The 20,587-nt window shown below is 54.0% G+C and overlaps 1 protein-coding gene across 1 annotated transcript in view; it reads right to left on the bottom strand.

The window, feature by feature from the left end:
- The window catches only part of PPFIA4 (PTPRF interacting protein alpha 4), a 40,858-nt gene that overhangs the window by 7,711 nt on the left and 12,560 nt on the right, over positions 1–20,587 (bottom strand). Inside the window, exons 2-19 of the mRNA XM_015885067.2 lie at positions 16,007–16,820; positions 11,109–11,210; positions 10,822–10,986; positions 10,390–10,464; positions 10,049–10,144; positions 9,671–9,892; positions 9,131–9,277; positions 8,885–9,019; positions 8,168–8,251; positions 7,780–7,911; positions 6,371–6,433; positions 4,975–5,066; positions 2,727–2,868; positions 2,281–2,486; positions 1,620–1,860; positions 1,397–1,432; positions 671–804; positions 383–546 (exon numbers count right to left, since the gene is read on the bottom strand). Of these exons, the coding sequence (XP_015740553.1) occupies positions 383–546; positions 671–804; positions 1,397–1,432; positions 1,620–1,860; positions 2,281–2,486; positions 2,727–2,868; positions 4,975–5,066; positions 6,371–6,433; positions 7,780–7,911; positions 8,168–8,251; positions 8,885–9,019; positions 9,131–9,277; positions 9,671–9,892; positions 10,049–10,144; positions 10,390–10,464; positions 10,822–10,986; positions 11,109–11,210; positions 16,007–16,243 (2,473 nt within the window). The 5' untranslated portion in view covers positions 16,244–16,820. The remainder of the gene's footprint in view (positions 1–382; positions 547–670; positions 805–1,396; positions 1,433–1,619; positions 1,861–2,280; positions 2,487–2,726; positions 2,869–4,974; positions 5,067–6,370; positions 6,434–7,779; positions 7,912–8,167; positions 8,252–8,884; positions 9,020–9,130; positions 9,278–9,670; positions 9,893–10,048; positions 10,145–10,389; positions 10,465–10,821; positions 10,987–11,108; positions 11,211–16,006; positions 16,821–20,587) is intronic.

The following is a 20,587-nucleotide window of genomic DNA, read 5'->3' as shown; positions in this document are numbered from 1 at the left end:
GATGTATATGTTGAAAAGCATCTCCTATCACAGTGCTGAGCAACATGAGGGAGGTGCCAAGTTGGGGTAAACAGATTTGAGAATGTTAGGGATAAGATATAGTGATGGGAGATTGTTATTCTCACTGCATCTCTTGGAAAGCATTAGCACTGGTACCATGCTCAGATCAGAAAGGTACATGGGGCAGAAAGCACCAGGATCTGCCTGCCCCAGGATGCTCAGAGCTGGTGGCCTCGATGTCCCCAGGCCAACCAAGTGTCCCTGCTCCTCTGCCTGTAACCCCAACACTACTTCAAAGCCAGAGAGAGCCAGAAGGTGTGAGTAGAGCCTGACCCAAGAGAATGCCCGCCCGGCATGCACAGGAATGGGGCTGCTCACAGACCCTGCCCTGTGGCTCCTTCTCTGCTCAGCTGAATCAAGCGGCCCTTCTCTTTTTTCCCGAACAAACGCCCGATGGAGGATTTGATCCCCTTCCTCTTGGAGCCCTTGTGCAAGGAGTCCTGGCTGCTGTTGCTGCTGGGGTTACTGGCCTGTTCCTCCAGTGAGCTGGGGATGGAGGAGGGAGAGGAACAGCAAAGCCTTAGGTTATTCCCAAGCAGCACAAGAGTCATGGCAAACCCCCAGCCCATCTCTAAGCCATGGATTGAGATCCAGCAGGTGCTCCACGTACCTCTTCCCATCCTCCTGACTCAGTGCAGGGTGGCCCAGCTTCTCCAGCCTCAACGTCCTGGGGGAGGATGGGGGAGAAGTCTCGCATTTGATGGTGGTTTTATCCTCTCGGCTTTCATCCCGAGCTGCAGGTGACTAAACAAGCACAGGAGCCATGAGGTTGGATGGCCAAAGCCCAAAGCTTCATCCTTGTCTTGCTGCCTGCCCTAGAACCCCTCTCTCTTGTTCCATGGAGGCATGGCCAAAAGAGCCAGCAGCATCCGGAGGCTTTGCCATGCTCTAGGATAAGCCTGAAGCAGAGCTCCAGTGGTGGCTTGAGTTGCACAGCTAGATGGGGAGGATTCAGCCACAGGGAATCCTGGGAATATGGGGAATGAGAAGGAGAGAGGATGAAGCGCCGTGGCCCAGATCAAGGTGTAGGGACAGAATATGCTGCCACAGCAGAAAGCTCTGAGGAAGACAGATGGGAATGTCCCAAATACACCCTGTCCCCAAAAGGGATGCTCAGTGTTTGAGGACCCAGTGGCTGTCTGACCCTCCCCATGTCCTGCAGAACTTCAAGCTGCCAGCTGGAACATCCCCAAGCACCTTATGGGATCCTCCTGCTGAATCCCTGGGGTTCCCAGCTCCAACCCACACCTGGTGCACCCTGACCTGGTGTGGGCAAAGCCAGGAGCAGGCTGGAAAAGGGGCTTGGACAAAAACCAGCAGAGTGGGAGCCACTCACTAGCAGTTTCCTCCGGTGCTTCCTCAAGTCGCTGGGCTGATTGCAAGGGAGAAAGCAAGAGAGACACAGAAAGGGTGGCAGTTAATGGAGAAACCCCTCAGCAAACGCAGGCATCCTGTTCCACACCACTCAGCTGTATGGACACCTGGATGCTGCTTCTACCCTAAGCAGCCACATGCACACCCTGTACCCACGTTCCCATCTGCCCCATGAGCCTCCTCACCAGAGTCATGATCCCCATACGGTCCAGGTCCTGAGCAGCGCTGCGGGATGTCAGCTTTGGGGTGGAGCGGCCGCTGAGCGGTGGGGATGAGCTGGCCAAGGACAGGGCTGTCAGCGAGGTGGGGATGGAGGCCCTTTTGCAGAGCTGGGTGAGGTTGAGACCTTCCATGCTGCCACTGGTCACACGGGTCTCCAGCTCCTCCGCACGGAGCTCAGTGGATTCCTTCTCCTCTTGGATCATCCTGCAGGAGCAGCAGGTTCAGGGCTCATGGATCCACACCATTCTGGGGTGGTCCCTGACCTCTGGCACCTCCCAGCCATGGGATTTATTGACACTATAGAAAGGCTAGCTGGGTGCTGTGACTTGAGACCCTGATCTCTAGAAATGGCAGTAAGGCCCATCAAAACACACACAAACCACGGCTGAGGGATGTTCCAGTTTCTTCTCTCTCTTTTTTTTCTTTTAAACAGTGATCTTTGCTGTGAACCAGCACTGATGTCACCAAAGGACAGCAAGAACCAAGCCCTATGGGCAGATGACCTGGAGTCGTTTCCCTGGCTAAAGTTGGATTGAGACATCAGTTTTAGGGCATCAAATCCTCCTCCCCACTCTGAAGCCATTTCACAGCAAAGCAGTTGTAGGTTTGGGCTGTGACCTCTACCTGATCTCCTCGTTGATGGCATCCAGCTGCTCCTGGAGCATCATGGCCAAGGTCTGGGCATCTGAGTGCCCACCAGGGGAGAGCACGTCCATGGAACTGAAGAGGGTCTCGCGGTCATCTTCATCCACATCAGAGATCTCAGGATCGCTGTCAAAGGCGTGAGGCCCCGTGGCCAGAATGCCGCCTGCCTGGGCCTGCTCCCAGTCCTGGGGGAACAAGATGCTCTGGTCCCACATGGCACCTCCATGTCACCGAATGCCAAACTGGAGGCTTCCAAGCAACAGTCAACCCCAGGGGGAACCAAACCTGCCATGTTACTTCCATTCACTTGCCAGGTGAAGGAAATGGCCCGATGTCCCCAGATCAGGGAGATGTGAGACCAACATGCAGGGACACCCCAGTTCTGACCCCGACCCCAGCCCTGTGCTGGCAGCAGGGTGGGTTACCTTTGCTGGCTCCTCTCTCCGGGTGGCGAATCGACCCTTCTGTGTCCTAGGCAGACCTGGGGCTGTTCCAAAGGGCTCAGCAGGGGCATGGACCACAGCACTCAGAGGGAAGCGCAGGTCTGTTGCACTGCCCATGTGGGACCTGTGGAGAGAGACTTCCATTATGGACACTGCCCACGCAAGGATGCTTCTGTACCCTGGTTGCTTTTAACATAGCCCTCAGGACAGAGGAGGGGGACAGGGCCACTCTGGAATGACCATCCCAGCAATACCTCCCTGCTCTGATGCAAAATCAGGCTCCAGAAGAGAAAAGTGTTCCATTCCCCCAGTCCTAACCCAGCAGACAGGCTGTAGGAAGCTCAGCCCTGGGCCCTACCCCACTGCTACCTACCCTTTTACTGTGCTTTTACCATCCATACTGTTTTGGCCTACACTGTCCAGCACAGTCTGCACCTCTCAACATGTCTAGAGTCCCCCTGTGTGTGACCTCCTTGTCTCCACAATGGGACTCAGATGAGCAGCACTTCTTTTTATATTTTCTTCAACATTTCCACAAGAAAAACCCTGCTGAATAAAATCCCATTTGAAAGAGATCTTCCAGGTGCAAGGACATGAGAATCACTTGGGACTCCCCACCAGAAACCATGTGGGACTTCTTTATCCTCCTCCTCCAAGCTTGTAATGGTGCTCAGGAACAGAGCAATGCAGCAGCTGCAGTGGGATGTGAGGCCACTTACTGCCACTTGTGGGACTCTGTGCATACCACCACATCACCTGCTCACACCTCCTCACCCTAAAGACCATCCATGTCGCTGAGCAAAGCATCCCAGAGCACAGGGATGTTCCTCCCTATATGCATTGCAATAGGAGGCATGAGGTTTGGGGCTTGCTTTAGCATTTGCCCAGAGCAATCAGCAGATTTTCCATCACAGTGGGTTTGGTATCCAGCAGAGGGCCATATCTGGGCTCCCCACCCCCATTAAAATCACCAACATGAACAGCTCAGCTTGGTGTTCAGCTCAGTGTTTGCAGACGAAGGCACAGCCCGAGTTTCAAGAGGATTTAAGCTGTGGAGCTGCTGACAAGCTGCTCCTGAGCTAAAAACAGATAAAGGCGCCTTAGACAAAAGCTGACATTTCAACTGGGGGATTATTCCAGCCTCTGTAACTCAAGTTTTCTGCTGAGCCACCCTTCAAGAAATAAAAACTAATAAGTGAGCAATGCACATGCTGCTCTTACAGACCCATACAAGGAGGTCCCATGTGTGCTCCAGACACTCCTCCAGCACTCAGCTGCCCTTTATCCTCACACGTTCTTCCTCACTCTCCCTTCTTCTTCTTTCCAGTGCTGATATTTGTCCTTCAGGCACTTTTGTCTCTGCTGCCAGCAGATCTGAGGCTTGCTGCAGCAGCTCCCATTATTTCCATCCTCTCTGGGAGGTGACTCGTTGCAGTTTGTGGTTGCTCCCAGCAATCCCTTGATTCACTCAACTCACATTTTGATTACTCAAAAGAGGACAGAGTCTTCCAAGCAGCCACAGCAGTGTGCTGGGGCACACACTACATCAGCACCCTCCTTCTCACACTTCCTGGGACCATTCCTGGACCATCCCTCGCCTATATCAGAGGCTGAGACCTGATAAACTCACCTCCCATCCTGGAGCCCTGGGCTGGGGTCCCTCTACCTCCCTGCTGACTTTAAATGAAAGTGTGGCAGAGCAGAGGGCTACATGGGGGTCTGCACTGATGGTCACCATGGCAAGGCAGGTTCTTCCTTCCCAGTTCATCCCCCACACACTGGGGGAGAAAGGCATTTGGTGAACACCCTGCTGTCATGGGAGGCTTACGCAGAACTGAAAATGAATCCAAGTGAAGAAAATGGTACATGATCTGAGCTGGGCAGTGAGAACAGGACCTCTATAAAGCCACCCTGACACAGCTGAGAGTGAGGAAACAGAAACTCTGAGTCCTTTGTGCCGAAGAAGAAATGTATGTCCAATGGGTTGCTTTTTTTGCCATCAGAAGAGCAAATCTGAGGTCATTCAGTTGGGCTGGGCTGTTCTCCACAGTCTGTGTCCCACCCCAGGACTGATCTGTTGCGATGCACCACTGCACAGCCCTGCATCAAGGCTTGCTACCACTGAAACACCCAACGCTAACAGCATTTTGGGGCCCTAAAAGGAAAGTTGCCCAAAACCATCACAGAGGGATGTGTGTCAGAAAGGAGGGTTTCAGAAGGAGCCCCTCACCTTGTGTGTACGCCCTCCACAAATGTCCCACTTCTGGTCTTGAGCTGATCAACTTCCAGCCGCAGTTTGTCGATCTCATCTGACAACCGCCGCTGTTTGGAGCAAAACAGATGGGCAGAGGGGTTGGTTTCACACTGAAAAGCAGCCAAGATTGGGGCAAACCACATCCGTAGCTATTTCCAGGCTTTCCCTCTAAAAATCCCCATCCCATCTTCAAAGTACCTTTGGTACACCAGTAAAGAAACAGCTCATGCAGGCGACAGTGAATGGTGATGCCGGGGCAATGCTGCGAAGGGAAGGAGTGATCACACACACATGCGTGCTCGAAGCGATGCTGGCTTGCAAGATGAAGGAGAACTGGTCCCACTAAGGTGCTCTGGCTTTGCTCCAGGCTGCATGTGCACATTCACCATGGGAAACGGTCAGCAGCAAGGGATCTACCAGCCAAATTGGTGCTGGGCTCATCCCTCCCGCTGCCAGCCTCAGGAGGAGAAACTGTGCCTGCACTATGTGACCATGCTGTTCTGTGGGAGATGCTGGGGAAGCTGCAGGTGGACAGAAAGGCAGAGGGATGGAATCTACCAGGCATGGCAGGATCCGGTCCAATGGGCAAATGGGCTGAACTGATGGGGGGGGAAAACATGCAGGCAGCATCATGCGGGTCTCTGGGCTCTGCCTTTGAGAGCAGCTGTGGATGGGGAGCACAAGCAGTGCCCTCTAACTCTTCTTGTTGCAGGCAGGGAGTATCTGGGAGAGCAGAGGCTGTCAGTGAGGGGGAAAGCAGCTCCCCAGCCTTCCCAGCCATGCATGAGACATGGGGCACATCCCAAAAGCTCCTGTTGCTGCAAAAGATGCAACCTTCCAGCTTCAGACTCATCTTGCAGACCCTACAGAGATGCTTTATTGGAGAGCGGGCAAGGTGTGAAGACCTGCAGGGATTTCTGCAAGCTGGGCATGGAGCTGGGCATGGATCTCCCCACCAACAGAAAGAGGGGGGCTGGGACAGCCTTGAGGGCGAAGGGAATGTGGCCACCCCAACAGCACTGTTACTTGTGGCCAGGCTGCACCAAAAGCACAGGGGCAAACCCTCCTCTAGAAATGAGGACAAAGCCACCATGACCTCACTGCTGTCCTCAGTGGGGGGATGGATGAGCGTGATAGAAATACAGAGATGGGACTGAACATGCCTGTTAGGGAACCGAACCGGGGGTCTCCGGGGAGGTGGGTGGCAGCTTCCATCCACTGCGTGGGTTAGTTTATGGCCTCCTGCTGCTGGGTGCTTTGGGATCCCAGCTCCTCCGAAACTAGAGTATTTTAGGTGGCACGACTGCCACTAGTCAGGGGTTAGGAGTGATAAGCGCAGTCACTAGGGCAGGCTCCCTGCAGCAGCATTTACCTTGTCGTGCTGGTGTTCCTCTATCTGCTTTTGGGTATTTTCCAGCTCTTGTAACAATGTGTTCTTTGAAAAATGAAACAAAAGAAAAGGGAATAAAAACAGGAAAGAAGAGAAGACATCATTTAGGAAATGGCTGTGTGGCCTAAGTGGGGATGGCCAGTGTGGAATCATTGCATGGAGGGTGGGCTGGGCACCGAGCAGGAGGGACAGTGATGGTTCCCTAACTGTTCCTCACCTACTTGCCCATGAACCAGCCCTCTCTGCAAACCTCCTGCTCCTCAAGCAGGGCTGCCAGGCCCAGTTTTGGTCCCACATTGGACAAGCAGTGATTAAGAGATTTGATAGCCAGGGCTTGCAGATTAGTTTGCCTCAGTTTGTCTCAGAGGAGATCAACTCTTCACACAGCTGCATCAAAAAATGGCTCCAGCCTCTGCAGTAGAGAAGAGGCATGGAGGAAGCAGAGCTTTGCAACTGCCTGACTCAGAGCTGTTTTTGGGAGGCCAAATAGCAGCATTTTTGCCTAGGGATGACTTTGAGAAACATTCTGTGTGTGTCAGAGATGGCAGCAGGCTGGGGAACCCACAGTGCCCCTCCATGAGGTGCCACCACTTTGGTCCTTGTCATCAGACATCTGCTGAATGGCTGGACATGCTGGCACAGCCAGGTCTGGTTGGGGACAGGAGGTGCAGAGCAGCAGAGAGATAGTTCTGTTCCTGGAAGCATTAGCAAGGAGGTGCGTCCTCTCTTTGGTATGATTTGGGGTACCAGAGGAATCTGGTCCCTGCAAGAACCCAAACAGAGATGAATTACCATGAGCTAATCTCTTGCTGTTGTTTCAAAGTTTATTCCTGCTCTGGGTCACCTACTGTCCCAGCTAATTGCATTCATGCAGTTGAAAGGAAAGCCTGGCTCCCTGGGTAAGCAGGGTAGGAGCTGGGATGCTGCTCACAGACACTGCCTTGGCTTGGAGAAGGCAGATCAGCCTGGCAGCAAGGCCTGGTGAAAAGGGAGGTTTCAAAGCAGCACATGGAGGGCTAGAGGATGAATGCTGCATTTTTTCCTGCAAAATGCAGTAAGTTTTCATTCTGACAGCTGCAGTTGAGGCTGCACCGATGCAGACACAGAGAAGCAAGGGAATGGAGCAGGATGAATCCTGCTGCTGTCAGAATTGAGGGCAGTGGGAATTGGATTCTGATAGGTGAGGGCTGGCTGGAGATGAGGGCACAACGCTGAGAATGCTTCCCTGCAATCCCACCAGCCCTGGCACCTGGCTGGCAACCTGCATGGGATCGATTCCCCATCCCTGCAGGGGTGTTTCCAAACTCCTGTGCTGCAGCTGGCAGAGGCTCCGTGCTGTAGGGGCTGCAGACCTTGCAGCCCTCCAAGGAAGCCTTACTGTTAGCCACTACCTTTTCTTCAAGTGCTGCCATTCTCTCTTTCAGGTGCAGCTGCAGACGCTCATTGGACTCGCTCAGCAGCCGATCCACGGTGTCTGAGAGCCTCTTGTTGTGCTCCTCGTTCATCTTCTCCCGCTGGCGAGCCTACAGCAGCAAACAGTAACCAGTCACCCCACCAAATCCAGTGGATCCACTCCTTCTGCTATAGGAAACTCGGTGACCTCCCATCCTTTTCCTCCTGACCCTAGAAGGAGACATTCTGGGCAGGAAAATATTAACCAGGTCCATCTCCTCACCCTGTTTTGGAGACAGCACTGAGCCAGCCCTTTACACTCAAGGGAGAACAGAGGCAAGATCAAGACCTGCAGTGACTCCCCTATCCAGACTGAGCAGCACTTACCCTGGCCAGCTCCTGGTTCTTCTCTTCCAACTGGCTCTCCAGCTGCCGGAGGTGCTCCTCGATGCTCCCATGCCTCTCTTCTGCCTGAGAAAAGCAGAGCAGCCCTTTCAGATGGCATTTCCCAAAAGCAAATAGGCCCTCCTGCATCCCTCCCTCCATCCCTGTATTTGCACCATTTCCTTAGATGTGGCACTCTCTTCTGTCACCTGCATCCCCAACATAGCTTGCTGTGCTTTGAAACAGCTGCTAACAAGGGGACTGGGGATGGGGATGCTCCAAAAGCAAATTGGTACTCAACCCAGCACTCTGAAATGTCAGGGCTGGCCATATCCATATCCATGCTTTCCTCTATGCCTGCACACTCCCAGATCTCGCATGGTTCCTCCTTCTTCCTCTTTGTTTCAAAGCAGTCCCAGCAATAAATGAAGATCACCCTGACCAAGCAGTGCCATGACACCTTGGGGAGAGGAGCTGAAGGAAAGGAGCAAACCTTGCATGTGCAGGACTCATCAGGAGTCTTAAAAGCTGTGTAGTATCCCTGCAACCGTAGGGGAGGCAGAGGGCAGCAGAGCACAAAGGCTGGGACTGCTAGCAGGGCACCCTGAGCCTGCCAGGGGCTGCTATAGGTGGGCCATCAGACCTTCCTCACCACCTGGTTCCTGCACTGTCCCCTGGCCCCTCTGAATCCCAGCACCCCCCAGCAGCCCACACACTTACCTTGGTGAGTGCAGCGATGCGCTGGGCCAGCTCTGCTTCCACCTCAGGCAGTGTCTCTGCTTTCCTCATTGTCTGCTGCAGTTTCTGCTCTGCCAGTTCCAACAGCTCCTGCAGGTGCCGGGCTTTCTCTTCGCACTGTGTAACACATCATGTTGTACCATAAAGGTACCTGCATCATGACCCCAGCCTCATTTCTCCCTCCCATGTCCCTGGGGTAGTGGGGGCCTCTGGGTCCTGGTTCAGTACCTGGCGGTGCAGGGACTCCTTGTTGGCCAACTCGCTTTCCAGCTTGTCATTGAGGTCATGGATGGAGGTGGCTTCTCGCTGGGCTGCCAGGTAGCGTTTCTCCAGTGTGGTGATCCTCTCCTCCATGTCCTCCTTCTGAGCCAGAGCCTGACAAAGTGATGGGACTGTCATGTCCTGATCTGTGGCAATCAATCTAGGATCAACTGGGCCACACAGTTCCTCTGAGCCTGGGACACCCCAAGTCCAAGGATGCTCACAAAGATGAGTAGGAGAGGGATAAAGGGAGAGTCACAGGAAAACGTTCCTGACGTGGACACAGCTCACTGCCCTGGGTCAGCAGCACACCTGCATATCACAGTGTCTGCTGTAACATCAGGACACTCCTGATAACCTCAGGTACAACCCCCAAAAGCCAGGTCCTCCTTTGGGGAAGGACCCTCACCCTCCTCTCCGTGTATACAATCCCTTCCTAGTCTAAAACAGCTATGAATGTCTCTGCTTCTGCAATGGGCACTGCAATGCAAGGGGGAAGGGTCTCACCTCTCGGAGGTCCCTCTGGTATTTGCTGCTCATCTCTTCAGATTTGATTAGATCCTTCCTGGCAGTGCCCAGATCCTCCTCCAGCTCAGCAACACTGGCAGCCAACGCAGAGATGTGCTCCTTGGCCTGAACCACTTCAAAATTCTGCTTCTCCAGGAGCTCCTGTAGTTCCACCACTCTCCCTGCCTCATCATCCGGGTGGACAGAGCCATTGGAGAGCCGCTGCAAGGCAGCAGAGGAGAAGGCAGATGCCTGGCTGCCCCAAAGCATGGGCTGGCACAGCCTGTAGCTGTGCAGTGGGTGAACATAGCCCTGTAGGGACCCAGCAATGTGCCTGGGAGGGTGGCATGGGGCTTCTGTGCTTTCTGGGGCTCTCACCTTCCAGGGAAGCTTCTGCGCTGGCTCCTTGGGCTCCCTCTCATCTCTCTCACTTGCTGGGGCCTCCCGAGTGGCACCTTGCTGCAGAGCTGCCACCTGCACACCAACAGGGATTAGTTAATAACAGAAAAACGAGATTGAATGCTCTGGCTATGAGTGAGGGTGTGGAATTTACAAGGTTTCCTCTTAAACATGAAGCCTTCATGGAAATAGGAACCTCGATCATTTACTGGCCACAGTTCACCAAGTTCAATAAGAATCCACTGACGTGGCATAGCTCCGAGTTGTAGCCCAGCAGTTCCCCAGCAAGGGCCAGGCATAGGTTTCCAAACACCTCTTACCTGCCGATGGGCATCCACGAGCTGCTCCTCTAAGGTTGCCACTCGCTCTAAGGATGCTCGCAAACGCTCTCTGACCTGCAATTGGGTAATACAGAGGGAAATGGGGTTATTTATTATGATGAGAATGCCCAGGAGCCAGGGAAAGCCCTAGTGCCTTTGATATGGCTGAGGGCCAGGCTCAGATGGATTCAAGTCCAGGGCACAGGCTCAGGAATGCTCCAAGCTCTTGCCTGGGAGAACAAAAGCATGTGATAGAGGAATAGCCGGGGTTAACCTGACTCTTGGAGGAGAGCCATGGCCAGGGGAGCTTGGAGATGTCTTTTATCAGAGCAAAACGTTCAAAGCAAATGAGTCAGGAAGAACTACACGTAATGAAAAAAGCAGGGTGCCAAAGGCCAGCACCCCTCATCGGATCCCAGCAGCCCATCTCACCTTTTCATCCAGTGCCTTGTGATGCTCAAAGAGTGACTTGAGTGCCTTGAGCACCTCGACCTCACTGGAAACCCCAGATGGTGACTGAGCCTGACGTTTGACCACGGTCATCCTCAGGGATCGCTCATGCCTTGACACCAGGCACTCCAGGTGCTCCAGCAAGAGCTGCAAGAGAACAGATATGAGTTTTATACCACCTTGGGGCTGGCGATGCCAGTGTCAGCTCAGCAGCCCACGGCATCCTACGTTTCTGGGGGCTGAAAGCTAGACAGCGTTCTCACACTTACCCGGGTGTTATTGCGCTCAGCTTTCAGCTCTGAGATCTCCTCTTCCCTCTCCAGGAGCTGCTCCCGACATGCACTGAGCTCCCGCGTCAGCGTTGCAAACTCCTGCAGAAATCAGGGTATGGCCATAAGCTGGGAGGTTGTGATGGTGATGGAGCCGGCATCCCAACCCCACTGCTGGGACTGCCAGCATGGAGCATTTCCCACACCAGCCCAGGCAGTGAGTGAAGGAGACAGCAACACAGGCAAGCTGGGAAGTGATTTATTCCTGGTCTCTCTTTGTGTTTTAGGCAAGTGAGGAACGCAACATTCCAGTGTTTAACCACTTGGTTTCATGCCCAAGAAACAGCTCTCTGGCTCCAAAGGTCCTCAATGGCATTAAAGCATGTCTCCCAGGTGCCAACAGTTTGGCCAGAGCCATCAGTCCTTGCTTCCATCACTGATCCCTCGTGGGAAGTGATATCCATCAAGAAAAGAGCCTTTCACAGGGTGATGCCACAGCCAAGCTGCAAACCCAGCACATCCCTGGGGATATGTGGACTCCTCAGTAACACAGTGATTGCATCTCTGAGCAAGAAGGAAACCCAGTTGCCATTTCAGGCACCAGTTTGCAGAGTGGCTACGCAGCATTTTGCAGCTGGGACTTTTTAGGGTGAAAAATGCAAATGAGGAAACGCTTCATGAATTTACACACCCATTTCACAGCATTGTTGAGAAGAACTGCAAAGGGTTGCAGAAGAGGCTGGGAAAGATTTGCTCGAGCATTAACAAACCAAATTGCGACTGGAGGCTGAGAGCGGCTTCACAGCATGAAAATCTCTTTCACTCTCATTTTCAAGTTAAACAAATAAGAAATCCTTCAAGACGAAGCAAGACGTTGGGGCTCAATTTGAACTAAAAGCTCTGCTCAGCTCAAAGGGGAACCTCTTGCCACCACAAAATTAAGTGTTTTAATCCCAATTTGTCTCAGCTGTTTTTCCCCTCTCCCTTCTCACATCATGCCCTGAGCTGCCTGCAGTGATGTGGTTTTCAGCCTGCAATATTGGGGACGATGGTGTAACTGGTTGTACTACGACCCCATAGTGGGATTCACGGTCCCTATGAATGAGCACATTCCTGCCCATCTCCACACCTCAGGGCTGCTCCCGCCCAGTGTCCTCCCCCCAGCACTGCTGCAGCACCCACTCCCATTCACTTCCCTAGGGACTGTTCTAGACCTGGCATCATCCCTGTCCCCCAGAATAGTCACGTCACACCAAAACCTCCCTCAACATCTCCTACAGCACCCAGGCACCATCTCATATTTGCTCTTGGACCGCCCCACAACCCCTTAAACCACAGGGATGGCAGTACCTAACCAAGGCTCTCACAGCACTGCGCTCTCCCAGCCCATGGATTAAGGTTCAGCATAACACAGTGCCACAGGCAGATGTGCACGCTGCTGCATTATGCAAGTGCTGGCACACAAGTGTGAGCAGCTCGTGAGCATCCCCATGGATTACACCGGGGCTGGGAAAGCCTGAGAGTTGAAAGGGCAGCAGTGTGAGGGACTGAGATGAGATGACCCCATATTGATGGCTGCTCTGGGTTGGGGACAGGCAGCCAGGCTTTCTGCAGCCTGAGCTTTGGTAGGTCGTGCTGCAGGGACTCAGCACAACCAAAGCCTCCAAATCTGCAGAGCTGGGAGACCTCTCATTCCACTGCACAGAAGTTGGGAGCTGTGGACAGGAATGCTCTCCTTGCTGCCCACAGATATGGGATAGGAAGCACGGCAGCAATAGAGATGCTAGGCAAATTGAGACGCAGCAAACAGTGCTCCCTGCAGCATGGAGCAGGTGGGGCAAGGCATTGGGGAAGCCAGGAAAGGAGGATGGATATGCCACCATGGGGCTGGAGATCAGAGCTCAGCCCTCTGCACTCTGCTGTGTCTCTTGGGCTGGCAGAGCTGTGAATATTGTACCCACAGCTGGGCTTTCATTCCAAAAGCCAAAGAGATTAAAAGAGAGAGGAAAAAATCAGCAGGAGGGAGACCCCATTGCACGGGGGTCAGTGTGTTGAAGCACAGTGATAGCTCTAACCTGGGCTGCTCTGGACTCAGCATGGAGCTCCAGCCCCCTGGCGAGCTCAGCACTGTGACTGCCACACCACCATCAGGCATTCAAAAGGACATGGGGACAATAGGGACAAATGTCCTCAGGCTCTGGATGAGGACAGGCACACCACAGAGCACAGCTTCTCCCCTGATCCGCAGGTGCTTTTGCCTTAAGCCCCAGCAGCAAAGAGGAGGGAGAGATTTGCCTGTCCCCTGGCCATGATAAGATGCAGTTGTTTTGCATGCATCGGCTCCTGCAAACACTCAGACTAAGCAGGGACACCTCTAAAAGGATTAGAAAGTGGAGCAGAGGTGCCTGATCTTCAATCAAAGGAAGGATAATCAGACACAGCACAGAGAGCACCCAGGAGCCCTGTGGGAAGCCCAGCAGCCTGGGAAATGGCTAATTTGGATTAAAATCAAACCACCCAAAGCTGGATGAGTGCGACTGGCTGGGCTCAACACCAAGCAGGAGGGATGCAGGGGCACAGATGTTGTTTCACAGTGAGAGCAGGGCTGGAGATGTGGAGCACCACAAGATGCAGTCAAATGGGGTTTTGGCTGGGTCAGCACTGGGCACATTCAGGGTTTGGGGTCTCCTGGCTGGGAAACAGGTGCATGAAAACCTCAAGGAGAGGCATCATGGCACTGGCACCATGGTACTTGTGGAAGCTGCCATCTTCTCATGTCCTTTCCCAAAGGGGTGATGGTTGGTGCCAGGACCCTGCCCATCCCTCCTGGGGGATTCCAGTGGGCCTGAAAGTCCCAGTAGGTTTGCCCACCCAAAAAGCCCAGCTCTCAGCCCCCTGGGCAGCCCCAAGGAGCAGTGAGGGTGTGACAGCATGGGGTCTGGGATTAAGAATTGCAAGAGGTTTCCCAGGACACCAGTGGCCCTCTGCACAGCTGCCTTGGTGAAGTCTGGGAACCTGTGATCTCCCCTGCCACAGATAGGGACAGGGATTGTTGCCAAAGCCCTGAGCCCTGGGCAGGGCATAGATAACTACAGCCTGACGCACGAGTACATCTGGACACATCTGGAATGCTGCACGTGGCATCCCTGGGTCACACCTGTACACAGCAGCCAAGCAGGAGGGAGCTGACAGATGTGCTGGGTCCTTTATAGCACCCATACCCTGGACAGGGCTTGGTCCCCAGTGCCAATGCTCAGCTGCATGCCCCCATACAGCCAGGAGGGGAGAGGGATTGGAGCTGAGAGCTTTCAGCCCGATTAAGTCGCGTTCAGCGCTCCCACATGAATAAATAAATCATATAAAGAAGCATTAAGGCAGCTTAGTCTCCCCAGGAAATCGCCCTGGAGTTCTGCCTTTTTGGGGACTGAGGGGTTGCCCCTGAGGATTAGGAAGGGGGGTCTCAGCCACGTGGCAGTCAAGCCCCAAATGAGCACAGGGTGTGGGGGACAGAAGCTCCAAGCAAAAGCGTTACTGGAGCACTGCTGCCTGCCCTGTCCATGGGTCTACCCCACATCCAGCCAGTATGTTGGACCCGTGGCATCCAGCTGAAAGGATACAGAGTGCCACCTCCCCAGTCAAAGTATCCCCAGGCTGCACATGGTCCACACAGTCAGGGCTTGGCTCTTTGGAGGCACTAGGAAAGGGATGTCAGCCTCAGGCGGCCACTGAGGTGTATGGGTGCTCAACCCTGCTGCATAAAAAGGCTTCTCCAAGCAATCAGTCCGACCTCTCCCTGCTCAATAGGGTCTGACAAACTGCAGTAAGCTCCTGGGCAAAGCAGACATCAGGAAGGAAATAGCAAAAAGGAGGAATAGGGTAGGACAGGCACGTGGGAAGTCCCCCTGTACCCTACACAGCACCCTGGGGCAGAGACCCGCCGCGTCCCACTTACCTGGTACATGCACATGCTGGGATTAATCCCATTGGGCAGGTGAGTGCCTTTGGGTTTGCTCCCCGTGTTCATGTTGAGCCCTCATCTCCTGAGAGGGTAGCCATGCCCGGAGCCCCCTGTGCCCACATAGGGAAAAGCCGGGCAGCAGCAGTAGCAGCAGCCCAGGGAGATTCCCCATCTGTCACCCACACTCATGGCATCTCTCACCGCAGGGATGGGAGCCTCAGCAGGGCACCCAGCCGGTCGCTTTGCAGGCACAGAGCTGCCACCGAGTGCCTTTGTGCTGACCCACTTTGTTCCGTCCGCACGCTGCCCGTGCGTAGCATGGGGGGACCCTTTATTGGAGCAGGAGCGGGGAGTAAATCCGTGCTGTCCCTTAATCCGAGGCGGCAGGGCGGGCGGTGCGCTCAGGGTGACCTGGTGTGCTCTCTGCAGGCAGTGCTGGAGGGAGCAGAGGGGATGCGAGCCCCCTGCATGTGGGAAGTGGTAGAACCGCAGTCCAGCATTTGGGCACGACTCAGAGCAACTCTGGGTCATGGGGATCCCAGGCGCTCCTGGGGAAGCACTGTTGGGTGTTTCACTTTGGGCAGCCTGCGGGAGAGCTGAGAGAGCACAGCTCCATGCACAGGGACACAGGCTGCCTCCCTGCTGAGCTGCCTTCCCCTGTCTGGAGCAGAGAAGGGATGCAGAAAGCTGGCTGGCCACCAGCCCAAGCTCTGCCCTGGCTGGTGCCATTCATTTTAACCTCCTGTCTCCCCAGGGTGTCCCAAATCCTGATGCCCAGGTGAGGCAGGAGGATCTTAGGTATCAGCACCAGCAGAAAGCATGGATGTGTTTGAAGCCTCCTGCTTCCCTTGGCTGCTGGGATCCCCCCATATTCCACATAAAGAAGCTCCCAAATCCTGCTTCTCCCAGGAGAAAAGCCCCATCTCCCCCATGCTCTTACCTGTGGGAGGGCTGAATTGAGCTGCCTCTGGAGCTGGTCACGCTCCCGCAGAGCCTCCTGCAAACGGCTCTGAGTGACAGAGAGAGTCTCACGGGTCTCCCTTAGGGTGTCCAGCAGCTTGTCTCTCTCGTCCAGCATGTTCACCATCAGCTGCTCGAAGTCAGCATCAGCCTCGGAGCCCTGCGGGGGGCCCAGAGGGTCCCCCTCGCTGATGGTGGGCATCACCTCACACATCATGGTGGGGCGTGACAGGCAGCTGAGGGTGCTGGAGGTGCCCGCTGGGGTGCTGGTGGGTGCTGTCAAGCCGTGGGGTCCCGATCACATCGCTATGGGCTCTCACATGGCAGGGAAGCCAGCACTGGAGGGGGTAACACAGTGCTGAAGGTGGGGGGATGCCCCATCCCTTTTGGTTGCCCACCGAGGGCTAAGCAGAAACCAGCATTGCTTGAGGAGGGGCAGAGGGATGGTCTTGGCACCTGCAAGGTCCTCACAGTCTTAAATCCCCCTGATCTGCTGCGTGGTGCTGTCAGTGTTGTTGAAGCCTTTTGCGCTGCTGCTCTGATGCCTTTTGAAGGAGCTGAAGAGTTTGTGAGCCACAGGAATGCTCAGAGGGGAATGAAGTGACCCTTGGGGACATGTCCCAGTGGTGAGCTCAAGCTGGCAGCAGCACAGGGGGGCTCTGGGGGATATTTGGTCAGCCTGGGCATGTTGAGAAGTCAGATGAAGAAGAGTTGTTCCCCTTGAGGTGGGTTGAGATGGTCTCAGCTGGTGCAGAAACGTGTCTTTATTTGGAGTTCAAACACAAGGTAGTGACCTGCAGTAGAGATGACATGAGTTCAGATCCCTCCTGCTGCCCCCAAACCCAACACGGCACCCACCCAGAACGCTCTGCACTCAGTCACACCCTGGTGGATAATAAAGATGGGCTCAGCACTCACAGGAACATGTTGTGTAGTACCCTGCTCCCAGATAGCTGCTATATAGCAGCCAGTGTGGTACCAATCAGGCAGGAACAGAGTTGCCTGGGTCCCAAAGCTTTTAATGCATTACAATAGATGAAATACTTGAGACAATATCTGAAAATCCCTATCTCACCTCCCTTCAAACCAAAAGGTGCACACAGACAAAATGACCTGCATGCAGTTACGGGCCAGAGCAGCCTGTTCTGGACTTCTAAACTGGAATAAAAACCCAGCATCAAAGAGCCTGAGCACAGCAGGGCTGTTCCCCCTGCTCAAAGGCAGCGTGTACAAGGAGATGCTTTTGTGCACACCCAGCCTTGCAGGCACCCGAGACTGAGGAAGCTGTAGCTCCGTTCTTGGGCTGACATTGGCTCATCAGCTGATGGGAAGTTTGACACAAAAACCCTCTAAAAATAGAGAAGTCCTGGCAAAAAAGCACCAGCCCCTCAACGTGCATCAAGCGCGGGTTACGCTGCAGGCCAGCTCCTGTGTGCAGGGATATGGGGTGGGGGGTCACACAGGTGGCTGTCCCACTGCCTCTGCTTATAGATGTAAGGATCTTGGCATAAAGGAGCCTTATCCTAGGACTAAACCCTGTCAGTCTGAGTGCAAAACCCATATGGAGTGGCTTTCATATCCTGTCTCACTTGCTGTGTCTCTGCTTGTGGGTTGACAATGGAGAAAGCGTGTCTGTGCAATGGAAAGCCAGATGTCCCAAAGCACAGTGTAATGTGAATGGCAAAAGCAGCCCCACGGCTCATCCCCCACCCCCTGCTTGGCTACTGGAGAGGAAGCGAAGGAATTAATGTGTGAATTAAGAGACATCAATCACCGCACAGAGGAACGAGCCTCGTGGGTGAAGCTTTGAGGGAGCTCAGAGGGGAGAAATGCTGCAGGGAATGACTGGGACATAAATCTGATGGCGGCGATGATGGGATGGAAATGTATCCCAGTTGCAAAGGAGACTCACTTGGCACGAGGAGATGAGACAGCCTTGGTGGCTCCTTGTACCCCACAGAGGGAATCCAAAGGGCTGGACTTGTGTTCAGGAGGAGGTAGGTCCAGATTTACCCCATGCATCACCCAAGGGTACCATTCCCCAGTCCAGTAGGTACAGGCATTATGCAGGACGTGCACTACATGACAATAAGTTCTGCTACAAACCTTGACAGCTGGAGAGGTGGGGATGAACCCTCCAGCACCACAAAGCACTGCCAAAACCCCTCTGAAGTGCACAGACAGCTGGTGGGCAGCTAGCACATGTATGCTAGGACTCTACAGCTGCCCCATGACAGCGGTGCACCAGCAGCATCCCTTTGCCAGTGGGTTTCTAACAGCTAAATCCACGATGGTGCTTTGGCACCTCCAAGCATGGCTGAAAGCTACACACAACTCAGGACTGGGAAACACCCCCTGCACAGTGCAGGCATCAGTCATATTCATAACCACTACAGACACACACTGACACTTCTTCAGCCCAACATGATTTAGCATGAAATCCAGCAACATAAATCCTGCTGGAGCAGCAGGGATGGTAGCTGAGGAAAGAAGTCACCTCCTTTGAATTCTCCATTCTCCCACTGCACAGACTTGGGAGTGATTATTTTTGGATCATTCCTGGATTCAGCCATCACAGCTCAAATCAGAGCAACAGCAAAACCACAGTCCCCAGAGCAGTGCAGATAAAGAGAACTGTTGTTGAGGTCCCTCTGTTGCACTACCACCTACAGTGTTGCACTCTTGCCCATTACCCCAGCAGCAGCAGGGCAGACGAGAGGCAGCCCCTTTATTGCTGGATGTCAGAGGGTTCCAAGCCTGCTTGCAAAACACTGCCTGCGAATCTCAACTTTTCAACTGCATCTGCTAAAACCACGTAAATGCCACTGCCTGGGTTTACAGGGCCTTATCTGATGGGATAATCATTGGGTAGAGGAGTGGGGATGCGAGGAGACAGCTGGTGAGCTGAGAAAACAGACACTGTGCAGCTCTAGCTTTTTGCTGGGTATTTTTAGCCCCGCAGAGCTGCCAGGCACAGCCTTGCTGGAAGCAGGTTTGTTGCTGGTGAAAACGTGCTCTCTTTACTACCTCTCCCCTCAAAACTACACGTTCCCCACATTTTTTGCTATGGCAAATCAGCACAGCCATGCACTGCCTGCTCGGGGAGGATGGTTTGCAATGACAGAGCCCAGATGTGGAGCAGCTGATGGAGAACAGGGACTTGTTTTTTTTTCACCCTCGGGCTGCTTATTTGCTCAGTGTGATGCTGTGTCAAGCTGAGCTGGCAGTGAGATGCTTGGCACCCGCCCACTGCCCTCACTGACAGCCCCATGGGCAGCCCAGGGAGCACCCTGCCTTCTCTTATAGCAGGGAAAGAAGCACCCCCAGCATCTATCCATGCAGGCAGAGAGAGCCTTGAGGTTTCCCTCTGAACAGCTTTTCTCTCATCTCAGCCCTGACAAAGGAAAGGGGGAAAAAAAAGCCAACCCTCCATGGCTCTGTCAGCAAGATCATCACCCCAGCAGGCAGCTGGCAAAGCGGGTTTAACGCGCACCTCGGAGGCAACAAGCTCGTGGAGATTGATCTTCCCATAAAAATGTCAGTTTGATCTTTTCTGCTCCTAGAAAATCCTCATCAGCTGCCCAACCTGCCCTCACAGCATAGCACAGCACAGCACAGCACAGCCCACACTGATACCCGCTGCTCACAGAGCACAGGGTGAGGGTGGCTGCCCCTCCATGCTGCCCACCACCCCATGCCCAATCCTTGGGGAGGAAGGAGGAGGATGATGCTCTTTTGCTGCAGGCTTTTCCTTGCAGAGCTTCATTTTTTTCACCTTCTCCTTGTGCTGCTGTGTTAAACACGGTTATACAGACCCAGGGTCATACCCTGCAAGCATGCTGCTGATGGCTCAAGTCCTTCCCAGCCTCTCTGGAGCTGAATGCTGCTTCGGAGCAGCCATCCCTGACCCATGGGGCTGCTCATGGACAGCAGAGCATCCACAGTACCTCATGGGCATCTCCAGCCACAGCTCTGCCACAGGGCCCACCTTTATTGGGAGATGTGGCAATTACAGGCTGAGAAAATGGAGATCACTCCTGCACATGAGACAAACGGGATGTTGAAACACCCTGGCTTAACAGAGGAAACTGCCACTGTCAGCACAGAGCCTGGAGATGGAAATCCCTATTCACAGTGGGTGTCTGAGATGCTTTCACCATGCGCTCGTGCAGGCAGTGGGCTGGGATGTCACCTCCCAAGGCATTTCTCCCATAGCAGAGCTGCTGCTTGTGGCATGCTGTCCAGATGGGGCTTGTCTGCATTGGAGACAGCTGGCTGAGTCCTGCGAGGAGCTCCCCGCATCCCTCTCCAGCCTCATAAGCTCCAAGGGCCCCTCTCCATCCTTCCTTTCCTTGCTGTGCTCAGGCACAGACCCCCACCTGTATGGTTTCTTACAGCTCCACAAGCCTTGGCAGCACTATGCACAAACTCAAGCCCTTGCCTTCTCCATTCTGGAGGACACATAGGGAAAATCTTCATTTCAATAAGAAAACCAGCAGATTCAGCCTCATCCCGACTGTTCTCATGGTTCCTTACATTTACAGCCTTACTTCAGTGGAGC

Source organism: Coturnix japonica, chromosome 26, assembly GCF_001577835.2.
Source record: "Coturnix japonica isolate 7356 chromosome 26, Coturnix japonica 2.1, whole genome shotgun sequence".
Lineage (NCBI taxonomy): Eukaryota > Metazoa > Chordata > Aves > Galliformes > Phasianidae > Coturnix > Coturnix japonica.
This window is presented reverse-complemented; position numbering and strand designations above follow the sequence as displayed.